The sequence below is a fragment of the Triticum urartu genome, chromosome 1 (assembly GCF_003073215.2).
Source record: "Triticum urartu cultivar G1812 chromosome 1, Tu2.1, whole genome shotgun sequence".
NCBI lineage: Eukaryota > Viridiplantae > Streptophyta > Magnoliopsida > Poales > Poaceae > Triticum > Triticum urartu.
Window position 1 is genome coordinate 536081238 of NC_053022.1, and position 13295 is coordinate 536094532.

A 13295-nucleotide genomic window follows, 5' to 3' on the forward strand; every position below is an offset into this window, starting at 1 on the left:
CAACGGAATGCTTGCAATGGTATCTTTGATATCTTTCCACTGGTCCAGCATTTCAGAGGAAAGTCTCCTACAAAAAAACGTTTGTACATCGACATGGCCAAGTTTATCCACAGTACAGTCTTGATTGTTGCAAATATCAAACATCAGGGGATATTGCTCGCAAGCCCCCAGGTCACCTTATCATCTTCTTGGGTCAACGGAATGCTTGCAATGGTATCTTTGATATCTTTCCACCGGTCCAGCATTTCAGAGGAAAGTCTCCTACGAAAAAACGTTTGTACATCGACATGGCCAAGTTTATCCACAGTACAGTCTTGATTGTTGCAAATATCAAACATCAGGGGATATTGTTCTTGAAACGGGCTCCGATCTCCAATGGGATCTTTCCAGATCCTAGTGAGGTTCCCGGATTTGGTATTGATTTTCCTACCGGCCATATACAATTTTTTGACTTTAAGAAGCGATTTCCAACAGGGGGAGTCTGGAAACCTGGGTTCAACCGAGGCCACTGTTTTGTTTTACAGGTACCGTGCTCGCACGATATCCTGCCATAACCCTTTTTGAGTGATTGTTGGAAATGATAGATGAAGAAACCAACCAGATATCATCTTCTTCTTGGGTCAACGGAATGCTTGCAATGGTATCTTTGATATCTTTCCACTGGTCCAGCATTTCAGAGGAAAGTCTCCTACGAAAAAACGTTTGTACATCGACATGGCCAAGTTTATCCACAGTACAGTCTTGATTGTTGCAAATATCAAACATCAGGGGATATTGTTCTTGAAACGGGCTCCGATCTCCAATGGGATCTTTCCAGATCCTAGTGAGGTTCCCGGATTTGGTATTGATTTTCCTACCGGCCATATACAATTTTTTGACTTTAAGAAGCGATTTCCAACAGGGGGAGTCTGGAAACCTGGGTTCAACCGAGGCCACTGTTTTGTTTTACAGGTACCGTGCTCGCACGATATCCTGCCATAACCCTTTTTGAGTGATTGTTGGAAATGATAGATGAAGAAACCAACCAGATATCATCTTCTTCTTGGGTCAACGGAATGCTTGCAATGGTATCTTTGATATCTTTCCACTGGTCCAGCATTTCAGAGGAAAGTCTCCTACGAAAAAACGTTTGTACATCGACATGGCCAAGTTTATCCACAGTACAGTCTTGATTGTTGCAAATATCAAACATCAGGGGATATTGTTCTTGAAACGGGCTCCGATCTCCAATGGGATCTTTCCAGATCCTAGTGAGGTTCCCGGATTTGGTATTGATTTTCCTACCGGCCATATACAATTTTTTGACTTTAAGAAGCAATTTCCAACAGGGGGAGTCTGGAAACCTGGTTCAACTGAGGCCACTGTTTTGTTTTACAGGTACCGTGCTCGCACTGTTGGGGAACGTAGCATAAATTCAAAATTTTCTACGCATCACCAAGATCAATCTATGGAGTAATCTAGCAACGAGGGGAAGGAGAGTGCATCTACATACCCTTGTAGATCTCTAAGCGGAAGCGTTCAAGTGAACGGGGTTGATGGAGTCGTACTCGTCGTGATCCAAATCACCGATGATCCTAGTGCCGAACGGACGGCACCTCCGTGTTCGACACACGTACAGCCCGGTGACGTCTCCTACGCCTTGATCCAGCAAGGGGAGAAGGAGAGGTTGGGGAAGACTCCATCCAGCAGCAGCACGACGGCGTGGTGGTGGTGGAGGAGCGTGGTACTCCAGCAGGGCTTCGCCAAGCACCGCAAGAGACGAGGAGGGAGAGGGGTAGGGCTGCGCCAAGAAGGAGATGTTCTCGTGTGTATGGCAGCCCAAAACCCCCACTATATATAGGGGAAAGGGAGGGGCTGCGCCCTGCCTAGGTTTCCACCCCTAGGGGTGGCGGCCAGCCCTAGATCCCATCTAGGGGGCGGCCAAGGGGGGAGAGAGGGGGGGCGCACCACTAGGTGGGCCTTAGGCCCATCTGAGCCTAGGGTTTCCCCCTTTTCCCTTCTCTCTTCGCCTTGGGCCCTGGTGGGGGGGCGCACCAGCCCACCTGGGGCTGGTCCCCCTCACACTTGGCCCACGCAGCCCTCTGGGGCAGGTAGCCCCACCTGGTGGACCCCCGGGACCCTCCCGGTGGTCCCGGTACGTTACCGATAGCACCCGAAACTTTTCCGATGACCAAAACAGGACTTCCCATATATAAATCTTTACCTCCGGACCATTCCGGAACTCCTCGTGATGTCCGGGATCTCATCTGGGACTCCGAACAACATTCGGTAACCACGTATATCTATTCCCTATAACCCTAGCGTCATCGAACCTTAAGTGTGCAGACCCTACGGGTTCGGGAACCATGCAGACATGACCGAGACAACTCTCCAGTCAACAACCAACAGTGGGATCTGTATACCCATGTTGGCTCCCACATGTTCCACGATGATCTCATCGGATGAACCACAATGTCAAGGATTTAATCAATCCCGTATACAATTCCCTTTGTCTAGCGGTACGATACTTGCCCGAGATTCGATCGTCGGTATCCCGATACCTTGTTCAATCTCGTTACCGGCAAGTCTCTTTACTCGTTCCGTAACACATCATCCCGTGATCAACTCCTTGATCACATTGTGCACATTATGATGATGTCCTACCGAGTGGGCCCAGAGATACCTCTCCGTTTACACGGAGTGACAAATCCCAGTCTCGATTCGTGCCAACCCAACAGACACTTTCGGAGATACCTGTAGTGTACCTTTATAGCCACCCAGTTACATTGTGACGTTTGGCACACCCAAAGCACTCCTACGGTATCCGGGAGTTGCACAATCTCATGGTCTAAGGAAATGATACTTGACATTAGAAAAGCTTTAGCATACGAACTACACGATCTTTGTGCTAGGCTTAGGATTGGGTCTTGTCCATCACATCATTCTCCTAATGATGTGATCCCGTTATCAATGACATCCAATGTCCATGGTCAGGAAACCGTAACCATCTATTGATCAACGAGCTAGTCAACTAGAGGCTTACTAGGGACATGGTGTTGTCTATGTATCCACACATGTATCTGAGTTTCCTATCAATACAATTCTAGCATGGATAATAAACGATTATCATGAACAAGGAAATATAATAATAACCAATTTATTATTGCCTCTAGGGCATATTTCCAACACGCACGATATCCTGCCATAACCCTTTTTGAGTGATTGTTGGAAATGATAGATGAAGAAACCAACCAGATGGATAAAAACCAAAAGTTTAGGACATCTCCAACGGCAACCCACGAATTTCCTTCCGCATCCGTCTACAGACAGAGGACCAGACCATGGACACGGATGCGGGAGGCAGCGATCCAACGCTAGCCGCATACATTCGGCCAACAATTCAAACCAACCTCACGAAATTCGACCAAACCAGACAGAATTCATTCAAGTTTGGATATAGTTTACATAAAAAGGTTGATATTTCGACCGTTTAACTAAAAACTAGAGAAAAAACTAAACTCTATACTAGACAACCACCTCGTATGCATGGCCGCCCTTCCTTGCCGCACCACTGTCTCCGTCAGTGCCATCGTTGTCGCTGTCGTCCCTCCAATGGCGGTACGAACCCGGAGGGCCGCGGCAGCCTTGTCAGGCAGCTGCCTGCCGCTCGCAGAGGAGCCGCTCCACCTCCTGATGCCCCATGCAAAGTGTCGTCGCAGCCAGTACCGACATGGCCTTCGGAGCCCTGGCGACGGCCTTGCCGCAGCCGACGTTGGCGCAAGAGTCGCTAAGCGGCCACTCCTTGTCGATCTTGTCGATCGCTGTCAAGGCGGAGGTGATGCATGGCAGCCGTCTCCATGGTGGCCACGGAGCGGTCGAGCGCCCATGCGGCGGCGAGGTCTGGGTCATTGCGGACCCAGTCTGGCACCACGTCACTCTTGGCGAATGCAGAGCCACGACTAGCATTGCGCTGGTCGTACCACTCCTGCTGCCAAGCCTTGCGCTCCGCCTGAGACACGGCGACCCTCAAACCCAAGGGACCGCCGAGGTAGTGGAGGAGGCGGCCCCACGCGCTTCTTGATCGTGGGCGGCAGCTCCTGTTGGGGAACGTAGCATGCAATTTCAAAAAAATTCCTACGATCACGCAAGATCTATCTAGGAGATGCATAGCAACGAGAGGGGGAGAGTGTGTCCACGTACCCTCGTAGACCAAAAGCGGAAGCATTAGGTTAACGCGTTTGATGTAGTCGAACGTCTTCGCCATCCAACCGATCAAATACCGAACGTACGGCACCTCCGAGTTCAGCACACGTTCAGCTCGATGACGTCCCTCGAACTCTTGATCCAGCAAAGTGTCGAGGGAGAGTTTCGTCAGCACGACGGCGTGGTGACGGTGACGGTGATGTGATCCGCGCAGGGCTTCGCCTAAGCACTACGTGAATATGGCCGGAGGAGTAATCCATGGAGGAAGACGCCGCACACGGCATGGAACAATTGGTGTGTCTCCAAGGGGTGCCCTGCCCCACGTATATAAAGAAGGGAGAGGGAGGAGGCCGGCCAGGGGGCGCGCCATAAGGGGGGAGTCCTACTAGGACTCCTAGTCCTAGTAGGATTCGCCCCTCCCCCCCCCCTCTTATTCCTTCTCATGGAGGGGGGAAAGGGGGGAGGAGAGGGAGGAGGAGAAGGAAAGGGGGGGCGCCCCTCCCCTAGTCCAATTCGGACTCCCGTGGGAGGTGCGCGTGGCCACCCCTTGTGGGCTGCCTCCTCTCTCCCCTATGGCCCATAGTGGCCCATCTTTCCGCAGGGGGGGGGGGGTCCGGTAACCTCCCGGTACTCCGAAAAATACCCAAAATAATCCGGAACCATTCTGGTGTCCGAATACTATCGTGCAATATATCAATCTTTACCTCTCGACCATTTCGAGACTCCTCGTCATGTCCGTGTTCTCATACGGGACTCCAAACAACATTGGGACACCAAATCACATAACTCATATAATACAAAATCGCCATCGAACGTTTAAGCGTGCGGACCCTACGGGTTCGAGAACTATGTAGACATGACCAAGACACCTCTCCGATCAATAACCAATAGCGGAACCTGGATGCTCATATTTGTTCCTACATATTCTATGAAGATCTTTATCGGTCAAACCGTAATGACAACATACGTTATTCCCTTTGTCATCGCTATGTTACTTGCCCGAGATTCAATCGTCGGTATCTTCATACCTAGTTCAATCTCGTTACCGGCAAGTCTCTTTACTCGTTCCATAATGCATCATCCCGCAACTAACTCATTAGTCACATTGCTTGCAAGGCTTATCATGATGTGCATTACCGAGAGGGCCCAGAGTACCTCTCCGATACTCGGAGTGACAAATCCTAATCTCGATCTATGACAACCCAACAAACACCTTCGGAGATACCTGTAGAGCATCTTTATAATCACATAGTTATGTTGTGACGTTTGATAGCACACAAGGTGTTCCTCCGGTATCCGAGAGTTGTATAATCTCATAGTCAAAAGGAATATGTATAAGTCATGAAGAAGCATTAGCAATAAAACTGAACGATCATAAAATGCTAAGCTAACAGATGGGTCTTGTCCATCACATCATTCTTCTAATGATGTGATTCCGTTTATCAAATGACAACACATGTCTATGGTTAGGAAACTTAACCATCTTTGATTAATGAGCTAGTCTAGTAGAGGCTTACTAGGGACACGGTGTTTTGTCTATGTATCCACACATGTATCAAGTTTCCGGTTAATACAATCCTAGCATGAATAATAAACATTTATCATGATATAAGGAAATATAAAGTAACAACTTTATTATTGCCTCTAGGGCATATTTCTTTCAGCTCCTCCTTGACGACAAGGCGATGGCCGCACGGCGGTGACAACGACGCGTCGTTGAGATTGTACCGGCTGCGTGGCGGGGACGCAGGTTCCTCCTTTATGTGGCTGGGTCGAAGAGTGGGAGGGAGGGGCTCGGGCACGGAGACAGGAGAGGGAGAGGGAGGGAGCCGGTGCTCGGGGAGGGGGATGGTGCATCTCTGTGCAACTTCGGCGCACGGTTTAAATAGCCGTGGCGAGGCCAAGGAGAAGGGCCGGTCAGTCGCTTCAATGCGGCGCAGCGGCCGGAATTGGTTCCTCTGGAATCTGCGTGCACATTGAAGCGGTCGAGAGGTCGCATCGATTATCGCCGCCCTCCATCCCTCCCCAGTCACATCGCGGCATCAACGCCGGCCTCTGCGTGCTCTAGGCCGGCATGAATACAGCGCGGTAAGCGGTGCGTGCATCGGAAGAAAAGCGCGGGAGGGACAGATGACGGGTTTTTGGTGGGCCAGGACGGTCAGAAGCAGGTTTGGGATCAGTCCGGACTCTCGCAAACCTCCTACATGTTTGTCTCTGGTTTGTGAGAAAAATCATATCTGGACCATCCCACGAACCAATACAGGACCATGTTAGATGGCTTTCGCAGTCCAGGCAGTTGCAAAAGGTTTACGGTCCGCATGGAGATGCCCTTAGTAGCTCCTCAAGTTGCTGATTTTGGTTTTGCTACACCAAAAGGTTCAGCCTATCCTCGGCCACTGCCTTCTTTGTATGAAAAATCCCTCTCACGCGTACAACTTTGTGTACTCATGTTTGGTGTTGCGTAAGCGTAAGTACGGCACCTCCCAGCTGGTACATCTCTGCCACTGCCCTGGCCTGTGGTGGCAACATACCTCAGTATGAGACTTGATCGTAGAGATTCCACAAAACCAGCCGTGCTTTTTACTACTGCTCTGGGCAGGTCCTGATCGCCCAAGAAACAAAAACGCTTGTGAGGATGTGTTTGGGTAAGGTAGAATCTTCAGTGCCAAAGCAGAGTGTGATGCCAAATTGCATCGTCGCAGGCTTGTGCAAGTGCTGTTTGGAACCTGTTGCTCACTTTTACTTCTGAAAATCACATTGTATCTCCTCTTAGTGCTTTTTTTTCGATGAGAGGGGCCACATGGCCCCCATTTTCATTAAGAAAATGGAGTCTTTTACAAGCAAGGTGCAGTACACTTTTTACATCCCTGGCACTAAACCACATCAAGATGCTACGACACACAAGTAACCCAACCAGCACTACCATACTTTATCTCCTCTTAGTGCTTCTAAAGCTGTAAAAATCTGGTACGTTGTCTGAACCTTCTACTACTGCCTTTCTTTCTGGATTGATTGTAACAAAATAGGTTGAGTATAAGAGCCATCCAACAGATCACCTATGGGCCAATACAAGCAAAAGTCTAGCTGAGAGTGGAGCAATCCTCTCAAAAAGGAAAAAGGAAATGTTAATGTGATACACTGGCTAAGCAACAGCCCACAAGAAAGAATGCCGGGTCAATAACAGAGATGCTTCGTGTCTCAGCATTCACCCTTTTTACAGAAAACAAGGAAACCCATACATACAGGGTGCGTCCAGAGCAAACCTGCTGTGTCAAAATAATACAAGCAGACAATAATGCACAGAGATCCGAATAATTCACAAATTGTTAAAAATGTTATCAGTCTTCAGTGCGACGATGTCGTTCCATCCTCTTTCATCGGAGACTCCACACGTAGGCTGTTCTCACGATGGTACAGAGATTCCGCGCCCTGGTTTTACAAGCAAGAGTTATGAATACCAAGTAGCTCGTCATGTTGTCTGCTACTACCTCTGTTTTTAAATATAAGACGTTTTGGCAGTTTAAAATGATCTGCCAAAACGTCTTACATTTAGGAACAGAGGGTGTATTTTTCAAGTATTGGATTGGATCCATGCCTAGAAGAAGAATATAGGAAGTCTGCAGGGAGGGGGGAAACTAAAGGTAGAAGGCGATTCTTCTATGAAGTTTGGTACTTGAACTAAATCGCTGAATTGTGTTGTAATTTTTTATGGCTACTCGTATCATTGTTGTCTGGTGAGGAAAGGTTGTTCGTCATATTTTTTTTCATGTTTGATTAGGATACTGGGAACGGTCAAAATCATGCCTATGGAAAGTTGGTGACTCTATGATGATTCCCTAAACCTCAAAATATACTAGAATGGTAAATAAAGCAAATCATGACTATCCCACAAAGCATACTTCCAAGCATTGGTTGATATTTGAGAGGGTTATTACAAAAGCAAAAAACTATGAGATCCATTTCCATGTACTAGACAATAGTTTCCACTCTGAATTTCAAATGTCATGATTCAAGAATCAAATGTAAATCTTGATAGAACCCACTATAGTACATGTACAAAAGTAACCAAGGGTCAACACATTGAGCTCATTCACTCGGTTTGTCTGCTATGATGCACCCTATGTCTTCCTCATTAACTGTTCAGCATGCTAGATGAAGCAAACAAATTCGCTAATAAAATATGAACAACTGAAAGTTTGTAGACCTCCTATATATCCTTACTAACTATTCAACACGATGTAGACTAAAATACACTTACTTGGAATATCGTTCCAAGCTTTTTCAACGCTTTTCCTCGCAACTTCAGAACATCTTTTGAGACAGTGCTATCTTTAAGAACCTGAACACCAAAGAGATCAAGAAAGCATGAGGGGGGGAAAATCCAGACATCTCTTTCTACGTTAGATAAGCTTAAAAAGATAAGCTTTCACAAAATAATTGTGACAAAAATATGGAAAAAGCCAAACTTACTGCTTGGCATACTCGGGAAAGAGTTGACTCGATATCGACCACATTAATTTTCCATAGAGAATTAAGCATGGCTTCTTTTTTCTCCTCAAAACTCTTCATAAGCTGCTCTTCCTTGTCGGCACCCTCCTCCACCTTTTTCATTCCTTCTTGTAGCTGCATCAGAGCAATAGCACCTGTAACGAGCAATAGTTGTATCAGAGCAACATACTAATACATTCAACAAATAACTAAACAATGGCTTAGAATTACCTGAAGCAGCATGAACTTGTGATTTAATGGTATGACCCTTGTCTCTTACCCACTCAGCTATGAATGGTACACCCATATACAATTTACTCTTTCCAAGTTCTCTTGCCGCTTGCCTTACATAAATATATCCAACAGTGTGAAGCATAGCCTCACCAAAAGCTGAAAAATGGTTGCAAGCAAGTCAACAACTTGAGAAGGCTAACTGAAAAATGGTTCTACCAACTACCAAAGATTCCTCGTACAATAAAGGGTTTTATGTCCCTTGACTATGGATTTTTTTTCTATGATGATAAAAGTGGAACTGATTTCTTGAGGGGAAAATATGTAAATGAAGCATCTACAGGAAACAAAATGGACCACAATAAAAGGCCCACTATTGCAAGTTCACATGATATACCTGCTTCTGATAAACGCTTGGCTTCTGCATTCGCCCAGTGCACAAAATCATCCTTTCTACCATCCACATATGGCTGAAGTCGATCCTTTAGGCTCTGAGTAAGCTTTTTCTCTCTTTCAGTTTGCAACTCCTGTGTCAGAGGAAAGTTATTTGGGCTTAATTTCTGCATCGGCGTGGCACAACCTAAGCTGAATGATAATGTCAGCACACTCAATCAAAAAGAATAACATACTTTTATCTTCTCTTGAACCTTTGCTCTGGCATCTTGACTGCTTAAACCTTCATCAACCTCCACTGAAGCGATGGATGCCAGAGCAAGCTGACCAACATAATCTTCAAAATAGTCGCTTCCGAAAAGCATCCCAAATACAGCAGCAGGATCAACCATGTTATCCCTAAATGCCACATTAATTAACTGAGTAAGAAGAGAATCCACAGCACATTAGCATGATGAAGCAAATTGGCAAGTTATTTCTGCGTAAAGCTATAAGTAGAGTCTAGAGATTAGCTACTTGTGTTGTTCCTGTTTTCTAAATCGGGCATCTTGTTCTGATATAGCTACTTAGTCATCATATATTATCTATCTATCCATAAATTTGAGAAGCCATCTTAAATCAACTCCCAATTTCACCGTCCTCAGTTACTCCCAAGCCTTTTTCTCAGTGTAATCCTCTTGTTCTCTCACCATAAACAAACCACAACATAACACTGTTCTATGCTCACAGTCAGATAGTTCAGTCTAAACAATCCATAAATTCAAGAGGCCATCTTAAATCAACTCCCGTTTTCACCGTCCGCAGATACCCCCAAGCCTTCCTCTCATCATTCTAGACTTTTAGGGGCAGCTATGTTTTACCATTTTAAGAAAAATACCAGTTACTTACTACAACTCTAGAACTCAAAGAAATCCATGACTTACTGGGAAAGACCCTCCTTTCCATGCTTATCATAAGCCTCCTTCTTCGCTGGATCGCTTAGGACTTGGTAGGCCTCTCCGAGATCCTGTTAAGAGCAAGCTTCTCAATGATTATACAAGTGGACATTATCATGTAAAGAGGCACTTGACGCCATAGAGACGCTTACAGTTAATAGATTCAACATGTAAATCGAAGAGCACACAAGCACTACTCAGCATGGAACACCCCTATCATGAAATGAGCGTGCGTGCTCGGAGTGAAACATGTATTCCAAATGTGCTCGCACTGAGCATCTGTTTAGTTGGTAATTGATCATCAGACTATATACCTGGTTACTTTGGCTAAACTAACTTCACTTCCTTGGGATAAAAAATTAGACTATGGCTAACAAAAAATTTAGCTCCAATTGAAAGACAGTGGGGAGCCTTTCCCCTCTGTCCAGAGTTCCTAAAAAAAATTAGCTCCAATCTACACTCAAACCATGGGATTAACTACATACACGCATCTAAAATATTATATTCACATGACCACGCAATTTCGCTTGTTCCACAATAAACTGACAGAACATCGCAGGGGTGATTGGGTGAAGACCGAAGAGAAGGCGGCGAAAATGCACCTGGAATTTGCGCGCCGCGTCGGGGTTGCCGGGATTCTTGTCCGGGTGCACCAGCCTGGCCTGAAACGCATACAAACCCGCCGATTCAGATTCAGATTCAGCAGGGGAGATGAGCCTAGTATTGATATAAGACGCTGGAGACAAGTGGTGCAAAGGAATCATGAATCACCTGGACGTAGTAGGCCTTCTTGATGTCGGAGGGGGAGGCGTCGACGCTGACCCCCAAGGTTTCGTAGTAGGCGGTCTCCTTCACCATGGCCGCCGCAACCGGATCTCGCCCACCCGCCCGCGGCTACAGACACCACGGGAACAGCGAATGCTATGACAAAATCGAGAGCCGAGGCAAGAAACCTGAGCCAGATAGTGGGAGAGATGCGCACCACGGCCTGTCGGTCGGTTCGAGAAGCTTCTGGAAGGTCCCCGGGCAAGAAGAAGAAGAAGACGACGAGGAAGAGGGGAGGAAGATTTGGGGGAAATTTCTGTAGCCGGGATCCGCGAATATCTCAGCTGGGGGAGTCGGGTGGTGGTGGGAGGGAGAGTCGTTGGTGGTGCACCGGTGATGCGGTGGGGTCAACGTGGGCGGGCGGGCCCACCAGTCAGCCAGGCCACGTCACGGCAGCGAGGCGCCAAAGCGTGATGCGCTGGCAGGCAGGCAGGCTGGCGTGTCCTCCTCGGCCGGCCGTGAGCCCGTGACTGTCCGCGGCGGACGGCGGGACGCCGATGGGCTCGGCAATGGACAGTGGACACGAGGTTCGCTTCTGCGACAGCAATGCATGCACCTTGGATTTTATAGTAGGGCTGTAGGAGCATGGACGGCATATCTCACGCGGGGTGACGACGCGTGCGAGGTGGCATTGCTTAGGCCAACTCCACCGCAAGACCCTATCTTGTCCGCCGGACATACGTTGGAGCAAAACACGGCCCAACGCTAGACCCCAAACGGACAAAGTTGTCCGCAGATGTCCGTTTTGGTCCGGCCTGACCCCAAATATGAAGCAAAGTTGGGCGAGAAATGCGTCTACGCGGGCACGAACGGACGCTCTCGCTGGTTGCTCTCGTCCGCTTTGTCCGCTCGCTGGCCCACAAATCAGTGACCGCACATCCCGCTCGCCATACTGGCCGCCGCCGCACGCCGCCGTCCCTCCGCCTCCCCGTTGAACTTGTGAACATTTTTTGAAACTATTGAAAAAACAAAAACATTATTTTTTTTATTTGTAAAAAATAATTAAAACAGAAACATTTTTTGAAAATTGTCAAAGATTTGAACAAAGACATTCAAATTCTTTTTGAAATTCAGAAACTGTTTTTACCGCATGTGTTGTAAAAATAAAACATGAACATTTTTTAAAATTTCAAACATTTTGTAAAAACACGATTTTTAGAAAGACATCCAAAAAATCCTAAGATGATTTTTTTAAATAAACTTGAAAAGAAAAAATAAACAGAAAAACAAACAGAAAAGAAAAAAGGAAGATGAAAAAGAAACAGAAAAAAGGAAAAAACCCAAGAAGAAATAGGAAAAGCGGTCAAAAAGGAACAAAAAGCGGTTCAATGAACCTTTTAGGCTCAGTTCTTTTCTGGCTTATGGATGGCTTATGGTGGGAAATAAGCTCAAGCCAAAAAGAACTCGTTTTTCAGTGTTCGGCTTAATTTCCAGCAAAAGTTGGTCCCTTCACATTTGGGAGAAGCCACCCGAGAGCAGCTTCCCGAGCGCAGCCCATTAAAAATCGAACCAGTATATCTCTACACCCTCGCTGTTAGCAGTTATTACAAGAGAAATGCCACCCGTGAAAAACACAACCCCAACATCGCCCATCATTGCTCCGTGCGTCTGCTAGGCTTCCTCGCCGTCGCCTCTTGTCAAGCTAGCCGCCCCTCCCATTCCGATGTCATGCAGGGAGGTTAGCCAACATCCCCAGCCTGCTCGAACGTCGGGATCGTCGGCCTTCACCCATCCATCTGCTGCTCCCGCCCTGCTGCACATCCGTCCTCCATACTAGTCTGATCTTGATGCCGAGCTCCAGTCTAGTCATCCATGTCCAAGCTCTTGCCAAGGTCAACACCTTCTATCCTTTTATCTTTCTCCTACGTACTTCTTTCCAATTCGGCATGTGATGCAAGTTCTCGAGCATGTCACCCACTGTTGTGTACGTGTATATGTATGACCGAACTCGTGTATGAATTTTGTGTTGTGGTATTACAGACTTTTCACTGGGTTCATAGAAAATAAGCTGAAGGGACAAAGGCTGAAAAAAACTAGATGGCTTATTTTGACTGGGCTTATTTCCACCATGGCTTCTCGGGAGCTTATTTCCACAGTGGCTTCTGCATAAGCTAGAGGTGAAAAGAACTGGCCCTTAGAAGGTTTCCAAAACCAGCTGACCAGCTTTGGTATAATGGGCTGGCCCATTGCTAGGGATGCGGGGGTAGATGCAACGAGCGACACGTCAAAATTACTAATTGA

General features: G+C 47.0%; 1 protein-coding gene across 1 annotated transcript; it reads right to left on the reverse strand.

Moving 5' to 3' along the window:
• Positions 1–7289: 7289 nt before the first annotated feature.
• LOC125527247 (chaperone protein dnaJ 10-like) lies at positions 7290–11371 on the reverse strand. The gene is made up of 10 exons (XM_048691792.1): positions 11212–11371; positions 11001–11123; positions 10832–10891; positions 10218–10300; positions 9531–9693; positions 9299–9428; positions 8902–9060; positions 8653–8825; positions 8441–8521; positions 7290–7611 (listed from the first exon to the last, which is right to left on the reverse strand). Exons 2-10 carry the CDS (start codon positions 11085–11087, stop codon positions 7528–7530), a joined length of 1020 nt encoding a protein of 339 aa, XP_048547749.1. The 5' UTR covers positions 11088–11123; positions 11212–11371; the 3' UTR covers positions 7290–7527.
• Positions 11372–13295: the final 1924 nt, after the last annotated feature.

Excerpts from the sequence above, each read along its gene's own strand:
- LOC125527247 (XM_048691792.1), bottom strand. The coding sequence starts at position 11,087 with ATGGTGAAGGAGACCGCCTACTACGAAACCTTGGGGGTCAGCGTCGAC. Across the intron at positions 10,892-11,000 it reads AGAAGGCCTACTACGTCCAG|GCCAGGCTGGTGCACCCGGA; the intron begins GTGATTCATGAT and ends TATGCGTTTCAG. Across the intron at positions 8,826-8,901 it reads ACAAGTTCATGCTGCTTCAG|GTGCTATTGCTCTGATGCAG; the intron begins GTAATTCTAAGC and ends TGCTCGTTACAG.